This window comes from Bactrocera neohumeralis, chromosome 3 (assembly GCF_024586455.1).
Source record: "Bactrocera neohumeralis isolate Rockhampton chromosome 3, APGP_CSIRO_Bneo_wtdbg2-racon-allhic-juicebox.fasta_v2, whole genome shotgun sequence".
NCBI lineage: Eukaryota > Metazoa > Arthropoda > Insecta > Diptera > Tephritidae > Bactrocera > Bactrocera neohumeralis.
In genome coordinates, this window is record NC_065920.1 from 48,241,781 (window position 1) to 48,257,327 (window position 15,547).

Sequence of the window (15,547 nt, forward strand, 5' to 3'; positions counted from 1 at the left end):
CTTATAGTGTTTCGTTTTGAATTCCTTTGACTTTTTAGGGTCGGGTCTACGAAATCGAATAGGACCGGATTTTTATCAGACCAAGGATTGTCAACTCCACTCGATTTCTTCAAGTTACTTAGAGACGTTTTCTGTTGCTACAAGTTCGTCTCACGATCGCATATCTACAGCTACAGTGTGGTCTCGGGATCTTTGGATTTAATTCCTTTTTTCTGCGGAGGTAAATAGAATAAAGACAGAGTTGAAGAGAGCTTCTGTTGGGTTGTTGTTTCTAAAGAAGTCCAACACTTCTTCCAAAAGTACACCGCTTTGTTTTAGCTTTAAAAATTTAAAAACAGAGTTGAATTTTAAATCCTATTTCACTCATGTTTAAGATATTGAAACATTGTATTCTACCTACTACTGTATGAACAATGTATTCTTGGGTTTGTCGATTTGAAAGAGCCAAGCGGCAGGAAGTAGGTTCTCGAGATCCTGGTCACTCTCGGACCCAAACTAGTATGTAACCCAGGACATTAGCTATTCTGTATGCCATTAGGATAACAAAAATAACTTTTTGACACCTTTGTATTGGAGAAAATAAGTAGACAACCGCTTAGTTTCAGCACGATCTTCATCTATAACATGACTTCTGCCTAATACAATGTTCCTGTAAAAGACTACAATATTCAAGCCAGGCCTGTAATGAGAATGAGGGTTGTTTACTTGAAATATTAAGACGTTTAATTTTTTTCAGAAAATCGTTCGATAATACTTGTATTGTATATTTAATTACGTAATTTTGTACAAATTAAGCTTGCGTTTACCGCAGTCTAAAACTGAAAAACATATAATAAACTTTTTAATATAAAAATATTTCTGTTCTAACAGCTTAGGTCTGACAAGCTCCAGCAAGGTTTGGATTGGCGCTTGGTGGATTGGTTTCATTTTTGCAGCGATTGCTTGTTTTCTACTCTCCATACCGATATTCGGTTATCCATCATCACTGCCGGGAGCTAAAGAATTGCAACAACAAAAAGTGTCTGAAGCCTACAATGCCGATGTACAGAAAATTGAGCAGACATTCACCAAACTCAAAGACATGCCAAGCGCACTACTATCATTGCTGAAGAACCCCACATTTTTCTGTCTGAATATGGCCGGTGCCACAGAAGGTCTAGTAATCGCCGGGTTCGCAGCCTTTCTGCCCAAACAAATTGAGAATCAATTCAGTATTTCGCCAGTTTGGTCCGCGCTCTTAATGGGACTCATTACAGTGCCCGCAGGTGGTGGTGGCACTTTCCTCGGCGGTTATCTAATTAAAAAATTGAAACTAAACTGCGCCAATATTATAAAAATGTGTTTGATTATGACAACGATTTCGGCATTCTTCACCTCTTGCTTTTTGCTCTCCTGTCCGAATTTGGCGTTTGCGGGTGTCACTACACAGTATCGCAGGGAAGTGCTTAAAGACAGTGCCAAGGAAATGACAAATTTGACAGATGGCGTGGAGCGCTCTTACTTGGGCATGGAGCTGCAATCGAGTTGTAATGTGGATTGTGGTTGCAGTAAATTGAATTATGAACCGATTTGTGGCGCTGATGGTATTCTCTATTATAGTCCATGCTTCGCCGGTTGCCATGAGGAATATCATATGAATCAGGTTAAAATTTACACGAATTGCTCGTGCATCGATAAGCAAATGTTTGATGATGGTGACACCCCAGATGCCACGAATCTGATGTGTAAATCTACTTGTCATTACCTGTCGTATTTCGTGGGCTTGTGTTTTGTGCTGATGCTCTTTACATTCCTGTCGACTATGCCGGCACTGTCGGCTACACTGAGGTGATTACGAAAAAATTATATTCCTTTCAATTTTTTTTTAAGTTAATTTCAGTTTTTATTATACTCCCGAAACATGTTGCACAAAAGTGTATATGTTCACCTAACAACCGTTACTTTAAAGAGTAATTTCATCTATAGGCAAATCTCTTCTTTTTATGCACTAAAAGGAAAAAAAAAACTACAAGTTTCTGGACTGCTCCAAGAAAAGTTGTATCTAGGAGAATATAACCTGATACATTACATCTAGTGTATACTTAAGCTTAACAAGAGTTTATATGTTCATCTAACAGTCTTTTGTAGCACATTAAAATTATCGAGATCGACATATGAGAAAGCGATTAAAATGAATTGATCAATTGAGGTCTAACTGTCCCTCAAACTTGAGTCAAATTTTCGATATCTACATAAGGCTAGACAATTTAGGAAAGTTAATATTCCAAATTGGTGTATTCGGATCATTGCCACAAATAAAGTGGCCATGCACAATATTCACTTAAGCTATCAAAAAGAGGAATATCATTTTCGTATATGTTTGAAAGGTATGCGTGGCTTTGCTCTCTGAGAGCTTAATGAAATTATCTCATAAACTAATAGAGTTATCTTAGAAAACTTTGTGAACAAAAAATAATTTCTTAGACTGATACTGTTGTCTAAAAGTGGGGAACAATGGGTTATGTAAAGGCGGTTATCTTCATTCTTCGTCATACATGTAAAACTTAGTAGGTTGATGTGTTAGGCTTACATGTACGGGCCAGGTATGACCCACTTTTAAAAGAGGGAAATGTCAAATCAACTCGACTGACAAATTTGGTGCGCAGCATTACCATTGTGCCTCGATACCACAGTTATCCCAACATCGGAATTTCACTCCAACCACATCTATTTACTTCATATGGAAAGCCATTTCAGAGCCTGTTTGCTTCTTCAACTTTGCAGTAGTTTACCCTTCTTCTTCTTTACTGGCGAAGACACCGCTTACGCGATTATAGCCGAGTTAACAACAGCGCGCCAATCGTCGTTCTTTTCACAAGGTGGCGCCAATCGGAAATTCCAAGCGAAGCCAGGTCCTTCTCCATCTGGTTTTTCACATCAAAAATTGTCTCAATCGATTTACGTACTGAATATGAGAAATACCAGGTTCCACTTTATGGGGAAAATATCGATCGATTTCCGAGAAATGTTGAGGATGTTATGGGGTACATCTTAAAAAATAATATTATCGAGTGCTTGAAATGGATACATACTTTTTCGGTCTCGTTAGCACCTATAAATAATCTAAAATGATTTTCGAGCTTTCGGTTGACTTAAGTCGCAAGCAAGCTTTATTTCAAGGTCAAAAGGAAATGAAGTTAGTCCATATCTGCGCCTAGCCCCAATTTATTCAATATATTGTATTTTGATTTACCGGTTGACCTTATATGATATATAGTATAATGATCAATATGTGTGATATCTTATGAAATTACATGTTTTCTTGACCAAAATACTAACTTAGCGTTAAATACGAATAAAATCGGTTCCGATTTCGGTGTAGTCTCCGTACAACTAACGTAACGATTTCAGTCCCGCTAGTTCCAATACGGTTAAATTTTTCTGGTTTGGTTGATGTTAATAATATAAATATTAGGATATAATGATTTATGTTTAATGTGAGGAACAATCGATACAATTAAGTTCTGAATGTAACATCATGAATAGTGCATTCAATATTGACTTCCAAAGCTTGAAGAGAGCCTGGTTTATTGCTAAAGACCAATGACTTTAAATAACACCACAAGTAGTAGTCCAATGGTGTCAAATCACAACTTCGTGGAGGCCATTCAATGTCACAATTTCTAGAAATGATCTCCAATATTTTTTCATAATTTCTTAAAATAATCAAATCTCCAAACTTTTATCGAAATAATACGGTTGTTGCACGCGCTGTGTGGCACGTAGCCCCGCCTTGTGGGAACCAGATATTGTCAGGATCAACTTCTAAGATGGATCTAAACCACTCTCTACTGACAATGACAGCTTCATTTCAACAGAAGTAAGGACCGATGATTAGACCAGACCAAAAACCAAATCAAACTGTCAATTTCGGTGAATGTAATGGCTGTTCTTGAATAATTTGTGGATTTTCCTCGCACCAGAATTGACAGTTTTGTGTATTTACTGCACCATTCAGAAGTAAGTGAGCCTTATCGGTGAAGATGATTTTCTTAAAATTATCGTTATTGTTTTCAAGTTGTTCCAAAAGAAAATCAGCAAATTCACGACGTTTACGGTGGGCCAATGGCTTCAGTTTTTGAGTGAGAACAATTTTATACAATACTAATGTAAGCCCAAATCGGTTATCAAAATCCATTAGTTTCGGGACAGACTGTCTCAATTCTTGAGAACGTCTTGGAATCGACAAATTGTGGTCTTCATCGACCCCCGCTGCTTTGTTGTTCTTCAGACGGGTAATTGCTATTCGAACTTCTTTATGGTCGGGCAATAGAATGTCTGCTCCATCGTCATCGATTGGGGAATCGGGTTCGCCTTATCCTGACGTTGTACTTTCACTGCCATTCAGCAGGCTGTAGAAGTGTTCCCTCCATAATTTCATCGGTCACTAGATCACCTTTGGGGGTTCTACAAGAGTATGCTCCGGTCTTGAAACCTTCTGTTAGCTGCCTCATCTTTTCGTAGAATTTTCGAGCATTACCCCTGTCGACCAGCTCTTCTTACTCACGCATTTCGGCTTGATTTTCAATGTCTGGTTACCAGCCTTTCTGTGTACTTAATAAACATCAACAAATTGTGGGACCCGCCAATGTGCATGGCTAATGAAGATGTCCGCTTCATGGAGCGTCCATTTAATAGAGTTTTCACTCTATTTTTTATTTCTGAATTGTTTTTACTATCCTATCTTCTAAGTTGGTTCGAACTGGACACAGTATGCTAAATTTAACTAAAATCGGTTTAGTAGTTTAGGAGTCCATCGCGGACAAACAACGTGACACGTACTTTTTATATCGGGTGATTTTTTTGAGGTTAGGATTTTCATGCATTAGTATTTGACAGATCACGTGGGATTTCAGACATGGTGTCAAAAGAAAGATGCTCAGTATGCTTTGCATTTCATCATGAATAGACTTACTAACGAGCAACGCTTGCAAATCATTGAATTTTATTACCAAAATTGTTCGGTTCGAAATGCTTTTTACGTCCGATTTATTTTGTTCAACGATGCTCATTTCTGGTTGAATGGCTACGTAAATAAGCAAAATTGCCGCATTTGGGGTGAAGAGCATCAAAGCCGTTCAAGAACTGCCCATGCATCCCGAAAAATGCACTGTTTGGTGTGGTTTGTACGCTGGTGGAATCATTGGACCGTATTTTTTCAAAGATGCTGTTGGACGCAACGTTACGGTGAATGGCGATCGCTATCGTTCGATGCTAACAAACTTTTTGTTGCCAAAAATGGAAGAACTGAACTTGGTTGACATGTGGTTTCAACAAGATGGCGCTACATGCCACACAGCTCGCGATTCTATGGCCATTTTGAGGGAAAACTTCGGAGAACAATTCATCTCAAGAAATGGACCCGTAAGTTGGCTACCAAGATCATGCGATTTAACGCCTTTAGACTATTTTTTGTGGGGCTACGTCAAGTCTAAAGTCTACAGAAATTAAATAAGCCAGCTATTTTGGAAGACAACATTTCCGAAGGCGAAAAATGATAGAAAGCTCGAAAAAAGTTGCCCAAAATTGGACTTTCCGAATGGACCACCTAAGACGCAGCCGCAATGTGCATGGCTAATGAAGATGTCCGCATAATAGAGCGTCCATTTAAATGAAATTAAAATTGTAAATGTCATGAACCAATCTAACGTTTCAAATTGAACCGATGAGACACAAATTTTATGCTTTTTTTTAAAAAAAAAAGTTTAGGAGTCATCGCTACGTACTTTTATATACATATATATAAAGATAAGGATAAATTAAAAACTATTTGATTACTATCAAAAAAAAATTTAAGGATTTTAATGATTTGTCAACACTTGATAATACATACATACATACATACATATTTCCTTGCGAGAGTATAAAATGTACGGTTACACACGCACCTAGCGCTTCCTTAGTTGCTTGCTAATTTGTTTTATTTTCAAAAATGCGTTCAATTTTTTTATTATTATTTTTGTTCAATATTTATCTTTTTTAATTCTCACTACACCTTTACTATACACATATGATATTCTAATTACAACTTCAGGTGTGTGCGCGACGATCAGCGTTCGTTTGCACTCGGTATACAGTGGATAAAAGTGCGGCTTTTCGGCACTATACCAGCGCCAATGATTTTCGGCAAGCTCATTGATGATTCATGCATTCTTTGGCAGGAGACTTGCGATGAAGACGGCAGCGGTGTGGGGGCTTGCTTGGTCTACGACAACTACAACATGAGCAAGTGAGTAAAAATTATATTTTAACCAAAAACAAACAAAATAATATAATTATATTCATACAATCTAGGTATATGTGGCTGCTAGCACTGGTAGGCAAAACGCTGTCTGTTATATTTTTCTTTGGCGCACTGTGGTTTTACATACCACCAAAAAAGTCAGCAATTAACAGCGATAACTCACAGACTGTAAACAACAGTGCCGACATAACGAAAGTGGCCACGGTCGAGGCCAAATGAATCAAAAATAGTTGAACACATCCCCATGCTTACATACTCGTGTGCATATGCGAGCGCATACATACAAGTTCGTTTATTTATACATATAAGTGTGTGTGCTCGTGTTTAGAAGGAATACTCAAAACAAAAACGTAAAAGCAGTTTCTCCTCGCATTCTGCCCGCTCACCGAAACTGGAAATGTAAACAAAAACGAAAGCGCATCAAAACAGTTCGGTGGTTCGCCATTTCGGCATAAGCAAACACACACACTCGCTTTACACGTGCAGTCGACTTATATGTATGTATGTGCTGTCAGCTGATTACAGTCACGGCTATCATAAAGGCTTCGGTATTTATATATTTTAGTATGTACTCTTTAGATTTCCTATAATGTTAAGAGCAAGCGTAACTGTAACAGTAGTTTTCTAATATTTGTATAATCAATAAATATTTGTGGAAAATAATTATGTAATTGTTTATCAATTTGTAACTTGTACTGTGAATGTGTTAAAAAAAAAACATTGAGACCAACAGCTGTGCCTAAGTATGTATAAAGTTTTAAACAAAAAACTCTCCCAACAGTTGAAAACATAGAAGACCTTGTCCTCAGCAGTAAAGGAAATTCGTCCTTACTCTCAATCTTACAACATACCGACTAGGTTAGGTTGATGACCCCTCAACAAAGCAGGGCTCACACTTAGACTATTATGTATAGCCCTTTATGATTATATTATGGTTATTTTCTCGATGTTGGATTTCCACTAGACCTTCCTATCTAGGATTAGTTCTAGGTGCTGAACACTGCCAGTAGGCCGTATACACGTTTCACCCATCTCCCATCGTAAATGAGAACCTTGGTTTTTGTACTTCCTAGAGAATAAAACCAGTTCGTTCTTGCTAAGATTAATGGAGAGGCCATTTTCAGCAGCCCAGTTTCTCACGATGATAAGGCAGCCCTTTGTTAGCTAGTACACGGTATTCAGAAATTTTTCTTCAAAAATAAGATTTACGCCGTCCAGGTAGGCAATCACCCAGCGACCGACTTCCTCAAGTCTTTCCAGAAAATCTTTGACGAACCATGATCCAGATAAGTTGCAAGAGAACTTCTCATTTTAGGGTGTCCACATTTTACGTGGTTCGCGTACTACCCCATTGCGCCGCGATCGTTCTATCGCAGATAAATTTGAAGATGAGATGCTTAAAGTTCTATTCAACACCAAATTTATTCAAAGCTGTAATGATTGCTTAATACGTTTTTGAATGTCCCCTCGATATCGAGGAAGGTCCGCACTGCAAACTCTTTGTTTTGGTCCTATCGTACCAAGTGACAAGCGTATGCAAGAGGTCACTGACATGTCTTTGTAATATTCATGCTATGCACTTCAAAGTCGATTTTTTTCAAATTCCTCCTCTTACATAAGGACAGATCAATCAGACTCTCTTTTAACTTTTCCATAGGAAATAGGAGAGACTAATGGGTCTATAATCCTCGGCCGACATATGCGATCTCTTGCCGGATTTCAGGATGAACGAAACCCAAACCTCTCCATGCTATAGGAATGTATCCAATCTAATATAATAAAAAGTTATGATAGTTAATCGATTCGCCAAAAATACGTCTCTCTATCAAAACTGTATTGGTTGACTCTCCATAACACCCCTTTTCTAGGTGACAGAAAACCAATATTACAGAAACAATATGTTGAGAAGCTATTGTTGTTGCAGTGAAAATCTAGAGCCTGATTGGGGGACAGCGCTAAATTAAACTCAAGTCACTTAACGTAAGGTCCAGAAAACGAACTGTTTTGAAGAGGTGGAAACGAACGGACGACGACGAATAAGGAAAGCGGTCATAGTTGGTTCTGTGAGACGTGCAAATGTGTTGTACAACTTAACCAGGAGCATAAAGGCCTCACCGTTCAGATGCTCCGAAGAATAGTGTTCTGGCAGGTCTATGTCTTCTTCAACTGCGTCTTACTGCATCCAGGCGACTATATTGGTGTTGCATTAGTTATGAACGGTCGGTCGAGTTGCCAGCAATGTTTCCTAGTACTTCACCAAGGTAGTGCCTGCTAGCGACTTACGTGTGTTATTCCTGCTCTTTATCTCTAGAGGAGGTAATTTCGAGATGTAAAAGTTAAACAGTAGCGTGTAGAGAATACTATCTCAGCTTAGAATTTTGAATTCAAAATAGATTATTCATGATCCATTTCTTCAAGCCTCGAGGAAGTGTATATTGTTCAATGCCTTAGAGTATTTTGTGATTAACTGAGTCAAAAACTTTTGACAAGGCTTCTCCTAGGATTGTGTTGGATTGAGACCACGAGCTATGTGGGAATTTATGATACTTGTTAAATGCTGTGTACTTCATGGAAACCATGCTGGCGATCTGATAGACTCGGATGGTGTGTGAAGGTTCGTAGTAGCAAAGCCTCGTCCTCACTACTGGAGAAAGGAAAATTAATCAGGCTATAAGGTCCGATAGGTTGGCAGGTTTGCGAGATTTTAGGTGCCACGCCTATTGTAAAATTTTGACAAAGCTTCCTAGTAAAGCTCTACCGTACCATATTTTATGTCGAATTTAATGCTTCTAATGGCTTATTAAAGAAGTAACCACAATTTGTTTAGTTTCCAACATTGATCGATGTTTTCGTTTTACACCATTCCAAGAAGTACGGAAAGTATTCGTCCCCAGAAGGTTTGCGATCATAGCCGAGTTAACAATAACGCGTCAGTCGTTTCTTCTTTTCGCAATATGGCGCCAGGTCCTTCTCCACCTGTTCTTTCCAAAGGAGTGGAGGTCTTCCTCTTCCTCTGCTTCTCCCGGCGGTTATTACATCTAATACCTTCAGAGCTGGAGTATTTTCGTCCTTACCTACGACATGACCTAGCCACCGCAGCCGCTGTCTCTTAATTTGCTGAACTATGTCAATGTTGTCGTATATCTCATACAGCTCATCGTTCCAGCGAATGCGAGATTCCGCGTGGCCAACGCGTAAGGGACCATAAGTCTTTCGCAGAACTTTTCTCTCGAAAACTCGCAACGTCAACTCATCAGTTGTTGTCATCGTCCATGTTCGAAGTTATGACTGTCAACAGTGTCGTGGAAGCTTAGTCGCGAGTGCGATGACTTTAACCACTAAGCCAAAAATGAGATCTGTCAACCAGTTTATTTGTTTAAATCGGTAAACTTTAGTTATATGTTGCTATTTTTAAAATGCATAAAAATATCGAAAAAAGAATTTGCCTCAAATTTTGTATTTCGAACTAAATTAATCGTTGAGAATGTTGGAAAAGGCTTACGGTTATTCAGTTGTGTCAAAAACACAATCCTACGAGTGGTACAAAGCCTTCTGGACGACCTTCGACCTCTTCAACTGATGAAGATGGCAAGAGAGCTCGACATCTTTTGCGAGTCCATTCGAATAATTTTGGTGGTTATTTTGTGTATGCGTTCTTACTCGACTGGTGCCGATAAAGCTAGATTGTTTTTTAAAGAGTACCGTAAGCAGGTCCCTTTGGAAATGCTTGACAGTGCGAATTCCGATCCCATACTCATGGAGAGCATTATAACTGCCGATGAGAAATGGGTTTATTAGCTTGATATGCAAACAAGTCAAGAATCATCGGAATGTTTACAGTCGATCAAAAAAATAAAACAATATTCGCTGAAGGCCATCCCAAAAAGTTTTTATGAAAAGTGTTTACGTCTGGAGGGGACTAGTTTGAAGGCGACAAAATAAATATTGATAAATAATAATAATAAAAAATTAAATATTTTGCGTTTTATTTACAATTTTGTTTAGTTGTAGAGTTTGTAGAGTTTTACGTGTACTGTGGTAAAAATGTCCACATGCAGAAAATGTTACAAATATATGTATGTATGTATGTATATTCATAAACTAATAATAATAATGCAAATATGTATATTGTAATAAAGCAATCGCTTGACCTCAGAAAAATTTAAAAATTCCGTAAAAAGTTTTTCTGATAAACTGAAATAAATTTAATGCTAGATTTTTTACAAAAATCTCCAGTGTTGTAAACAATGCCACGAATAAGACTTATGGTTTCTAAATTATTCAATAATCGTTTAATATATTATATTATGTATTAAATTATGCAAATTCTTTGATGATTGCCCTGGCGCTAGCAATTGCTTTGGTTTCCATATTCTACTTCATTACTCCGTATAACTTAATACATGTATTGCTGAAATGCATTCGTTCGGACATCTCTCTACACAACACATTCTACACAATAACACCGATTTAAAATAATTCTCAAAGATATTTGAGACTTTTGCAATAGAAAATATTTATGTTGTTATTGGCTAACGCATTTAATTAAATTTTGTTTGTAATTCCGAAAATCTTAATTAAAAATAAGTTTTAAGTCTAAATACCGGTCTGAAAAAAAAATGTTATCACAAGCATATAACTAAGAATTAAAAAAAAATATATGTATGTACATATGTATATATTTTACATTTATAATTTTTTGGCGTTTGCGTACTTTGTGTAACTCTAAGAACAAAACAAAAAAAGTAGGTTATACAACAAACTTTCAAAGCAACATAAATTAGACAGGAATAAAAAAATTTCAACCCAGAAAATGTTCATGACCACTAATCTGAGCGCAGACTATCATTGTGTCCATTATATTTCAAATTCAATTCATATTTAGCGATTCGTTCGCTTTTCTCAATCTCCATGAGTTTTAGCTTTTCATTACTCTCTATTTCCATTTTTCTTAATTCCAGTTCTTGCTTTTTCAACTCCATTTCGGCTTCGAATTTCTGCTTGACAAATTGAAATTCCTGCACGAATTTATATTCTTCAAATTTCAATCGTAGCCGTTGCATTTCATTGCGGCTTTCCTGACTTTGACTTAAGGCGGAGAGTGAATGTCGCAGCGATTCTTTTTTTACCCGCTTTGCAATCATTTGTTCGTTGCTCGCATCTTTGGTGTTGGGCGAAGTTTCTGCAGCTGCCGTTTCGTCTGCAATTAACTGTTCATGTAATACATCGCAGAGTGCTGGTGTAGAATTGGTTGACATTTGAGTAATATCCACTTCTGGGCTTAATTTATTTTCAAAATTCATGCTTTCAGTTTCATCTGGACGAAGGTTTTCAAATGCATTGTAATCAGCGTATACCTTTACATCCACCGCCATGTCATTATTTTCCTCAAATTCATCAATATAACAATCGGCAAATGAGTCGTTCGAGTCGAGAATCTCCACAACTTGCGCTTGTTTCACACCAAATATCTTTCGCAAACGCTCATAGTTGGGACATATTTTCTGTATACGCTCTGAAATATAATTAATTTCATTATAAGTTTTCTTTTCAACTTTAAGTCTAAGACTCTTTATTTACCAACAACCAGTTCCTCACTTAGTGATTCAGCTTCGGGAGAACTTAACCATTGATTCGCCTTTGCGTACAGTGTTTTCAAATAACGCACCTTCCATTTTATTAAATCCCAAGTTGCATCGATCGGCGTAATTTCTAGGAATGTATCATAGTATGCTCGCGCTGTTGGTTTCTAAACTCAACTTTCGTTAGTTTAATTAATTACGTGATAAAAGTTTAAATGTGAATACCTCCAAATTTCCATGCTCTGCCATATAGTCAATAATTTTACTTATTTCGCTTTGTGTCCATCTTTTAATTCTTTTTTGTTGTAATTTCCTCTTCATATTTTATTAAATAATTTGGACAGCACGCAAATTTTTGCACGAATTCAGTAGTAATTAAAAGTTCTACAATATTGCCATATTCAGTTAATTAGTGCAAACTCTACGTTGTGAATGTTGCAATTTATTTAACTCAGTGTTTTTGAGTATGGCAGCACTGATGATTAATTTTGCACTTTTGCAACGCAATACCCCGTTCTTAATAACCGGATTTTTACCTTGTACTGCGAAGGTGCAAAAGCTTGCTTTGTTTGCAATATCCAATACTTTCTTTATTCTTTATAATTTTATATCTGTATAGAACGCAATTCACTGCATCTTCCAATTGGCGTTATACATACTTACATATGTATATTCTATTTTCTTTTCTTTTATAGATGAATGATAAAGAAGTTTACTGTGTAAACCATAGGTAATGATAATGCTTGAGCAGTATTTGTTTACAATTTCACTCATCTTCTTCACTTTAGTTTGCACAGAACCTTTTCTTAATTGCTTTTTACTTGTAATATTGAGGGCACAGCAATGTATCAGCTGTTTAAATGAAAATACATAAAGGTCTGTTCACATACGTCTTTCTTTATTATGCTTGAAATTTCGCAATTTGCATTTTAATTTTTATGAGAATTTGCTTTATTACAGGAATATTAAAATACTCCTATTTAACGGAAACTTTTTCTAACTTTGTTATAGACATAATACAACCTGCAAAAGCAAATAGACACAATTTGTCTGTATAAGCTAAATTTCTTTTTAGGGTATGTCAGAATGAGCGTTCTATTTTCCGTCATAATCGTTAATGAAAACGGCGGTTATTGGATGGTAAAACAGAAAAAATAATAATTTTTCAACATTTTGCTTCGTTATACTTCGTTTTGTTTTGTTTTGATGTGAACGTACGAGCGTATGTCAAAACAAATTTCTGATGCTCGGCAAAAGTTCTGGGTGAATCTATAGGGGGATTCTCTTGCTCTTGCAAGATTGCACAATGACACAAAATGCAAAAACCCTATAACGAAATATGCAAGGATATGAAAGCACCCACTGTAGAATCTAGTGAACCAATAACGGCTATATCGGTCAATTCATTGAGGCGCACATTCTGTATTCATTTTGAACAAAAAACTATAACAAATTTTTATAATTTAAATAGAAATTATAAAATCTATTTAAAACGTACCTTTAAACAATTTAATGGTGTAATATGTCTTTATGTAAAATGACAGCTAAAACAGGGTTGCAATTATATTTTTACGTGTCATTACACCAAAATAAACGTGGGTTTTGGTTTGACCTTTTTACAGTCATTGCAAATATTTTTCCTTGCGTGTTTGTTGTTGTGCCGTTGCACCAAGTGGAAAATTTTGCAGTTCGTGCACCGTGCAAGGATTTTGCAAGAGCAAGAGAATACCCTTGCACGGTGCAAGAATTGCATATATTTCCTCTTGGTGCACCGGCACAACAACAAACACACGCAGAAAATTATTTGCAATGGCTGTAAAATATGTCAGACCAAAGCCCATGTATATTTGCGTGCAATGTCACGCAAAAATATAATTGCAACCCTGTGTCACAATAATTTGACCGAATCAGCTGTTCCCGGTATAGGATTTTTGCATTATGTGTCATCGTGCAATCTTGCAAAAGCAAAATAATCCACCTATTATGTTGGTGATAAAGTTTTGGTTAAGCGCTTAAGCGCTGAGAAAACACGCTTACACGGGCTTTACCTTTTCTGTAAGTAAATTTTCAAAAATTCCAGGTAAAGGGTTTCATATACATACATACATAAATAATCAGGATGACGAAAAAATTGAAATCCGGGTAACTGTCTGTCTGTCTGCCCGTCCGTTCGTATGTCCGCGCAAGCTGCACCTTGAGTAAAAATTTAAATATCTTTATGCGAGTTCTACTACTACCAATTTTTGAATAACGTAATCAAAGGTGACGAGTCATGGATTTTTGATTATGATATCGAGATTTTTTTGTTCCCTTGCCTGAAAAGGCCAATGAAAGGCAAGCATTTTGAGACGACAGAGGGATCCAAGCAGCGTGCACCTCGGCTCTCAAGACTATACCGGAGCATGCCTTCCGTGACGCCTTCAATGCTTGGAAATCGTGCGAGCTCGCTGAATCGACGCAGAAGGAACCTATTTTTAAAGTTCTTAAAGAATTGTAACATTGTTTCAATAAATTTTTTGAAATGGACTCAGACCGCTGTAGTATTTTTCAATAACGAGTTTTGCAGTTTAGGAATTTAGCAATGGAATTACTGCTACCTAAACTGCATGTAGTGCAGTTTCTTTCAGAGAGGTGTGTATTAAATCTGAAATAACGCAATCGAAACTGATGAGCTTACAACAAAGGGCTCCACAGGCCTGTTGCCTTTTGGCAATGGCTCTGTGAACATTATGTGAGCTTTGAAAGCATTGGTTAACCAGCACCACCTGTGCATCAGTTATATTTTTCTGGATCAAAGCGGAACATAAGAGGCCTGTTTAGCAAGGTTGACATCGTCGAAAAGATGTGTGTCCTAACTGAACACTGTCTTATTGGGTCTCACGCGGTACAGCGTCCATTGTCCAACTGGCTGAAGCACCTCAGTAGTTACCTTCTACGAACCAGGCACAGTGGCTGGAATTGATATTTGTCGCCTCAACAAATTTTTGGCAGCCTTACGACGCTTTGTTGATATGCGACGATCGTTTTATTACACTGAACCCACGTTCTAGCTGTCCAGAAACATTCGTAATTTAAGGAATATCAGCCTGATAAACTAACCTAATTTAACTTGTGGAATTTGATTGATAATGAAATCTACTAATCTATCCAATACCAGTACAACCTTCGCCCTGAAACCTCAAACACATATAAAATAGTCAATAAAAGTATTAAAATAGAGCATCAGCAACTTCAAAAGAATTGGAACTATCCCTGAAAAGCCTACTTCTAATCCTTTGTAAGTTGAAGCCATTACTTTCAAAAACTCTTAGAGCACGATTCATGTTCATTCCAGAAAATTTAAATTTTTGGAAAATAAAATATTTACATATCAGTTGAAAACAAGAGTTATTTGCTTCAACAGCTGTTTTATGGCAAATGTAAAGTTTTCAAAATAAACTAAATCAATCGGTTTCTGGCATATGCCCGAATATTTTATTATTGCAATTCCTCTCTTCCTTGTATGTATATTTCTATATCGTCACCTAAAATGCAAAATAACGTAGTTTCGAGGTGCAATCTGACATTTCCATTGGAAAGTTTGACATTTTTTAGCATAACATCACTCAGAACGTTTTGTCATTTAATCGTGAATTGTTTTATTTACAGGGATTTAAAAAATTCATCTCGGCCAAAAAATGGA

The 15,547-nt window shown here is 36.9% G+C and overlaps 3 protein-coding genes across 3 annotated transcripts in view; 2 read left to right on the forward strand and 1 right to left on the reverse strand.

The window, feature by feature from the left end:
* The window catches only part of LOC126752561 (solute carrier organic anion transporter family member 4A1), a 40,809-nt gene extending 33,754 nt beyond the window's left edge, over positions 1–7,055 (forward strand). Inside the window, exons 5-7 of the mRNA XM_050463469.1 lie at positions 871–1,827; positions 6,074–6,268; positions 6,334–7,055. Coding sequence (XP_050319426.1) covers positions 871–1,827; positions 6,074–6,268; positions 6,334–6,502 — 1,321 coding nt within the window. The 3' untranslated portion in view covers positions 6,503–7,055. The remainder of the gene's footprint in view (positions 1–870; positions 1,828–6,073; positions 6,269–6,333) is intronic.
* LOC126752523 (uncharacterized) overlaps positions 1–15,547 on the forward strand; it is a 227,239-nt gene that overhangs the window by 128,095 nt on the left and 83,597 nt on the right. The window lies entirely within an intron of this gene.
* Positions 10,253–12,704, reverse strand: LOC126752653 (uncharacterized). Its single transcript, XM_050463607.1, has 3 exons — positions 12,091–12,704; positions 11,864–12,032; positions 10,253–11,798 (listed from the first exon to the last, which is right to left on the reverse strand). The coding sequence occupies exons 1-3, from the start codon at positions 12,184–12,186 to the stop codon at positions 11,110–11,112; spliced, it is 954 nt and encodes a 317-aa protein (XP_050319564.1). The 5' UTR covers positions 12,187–12,704; the 3' UTR covers positions 10,253–11,109.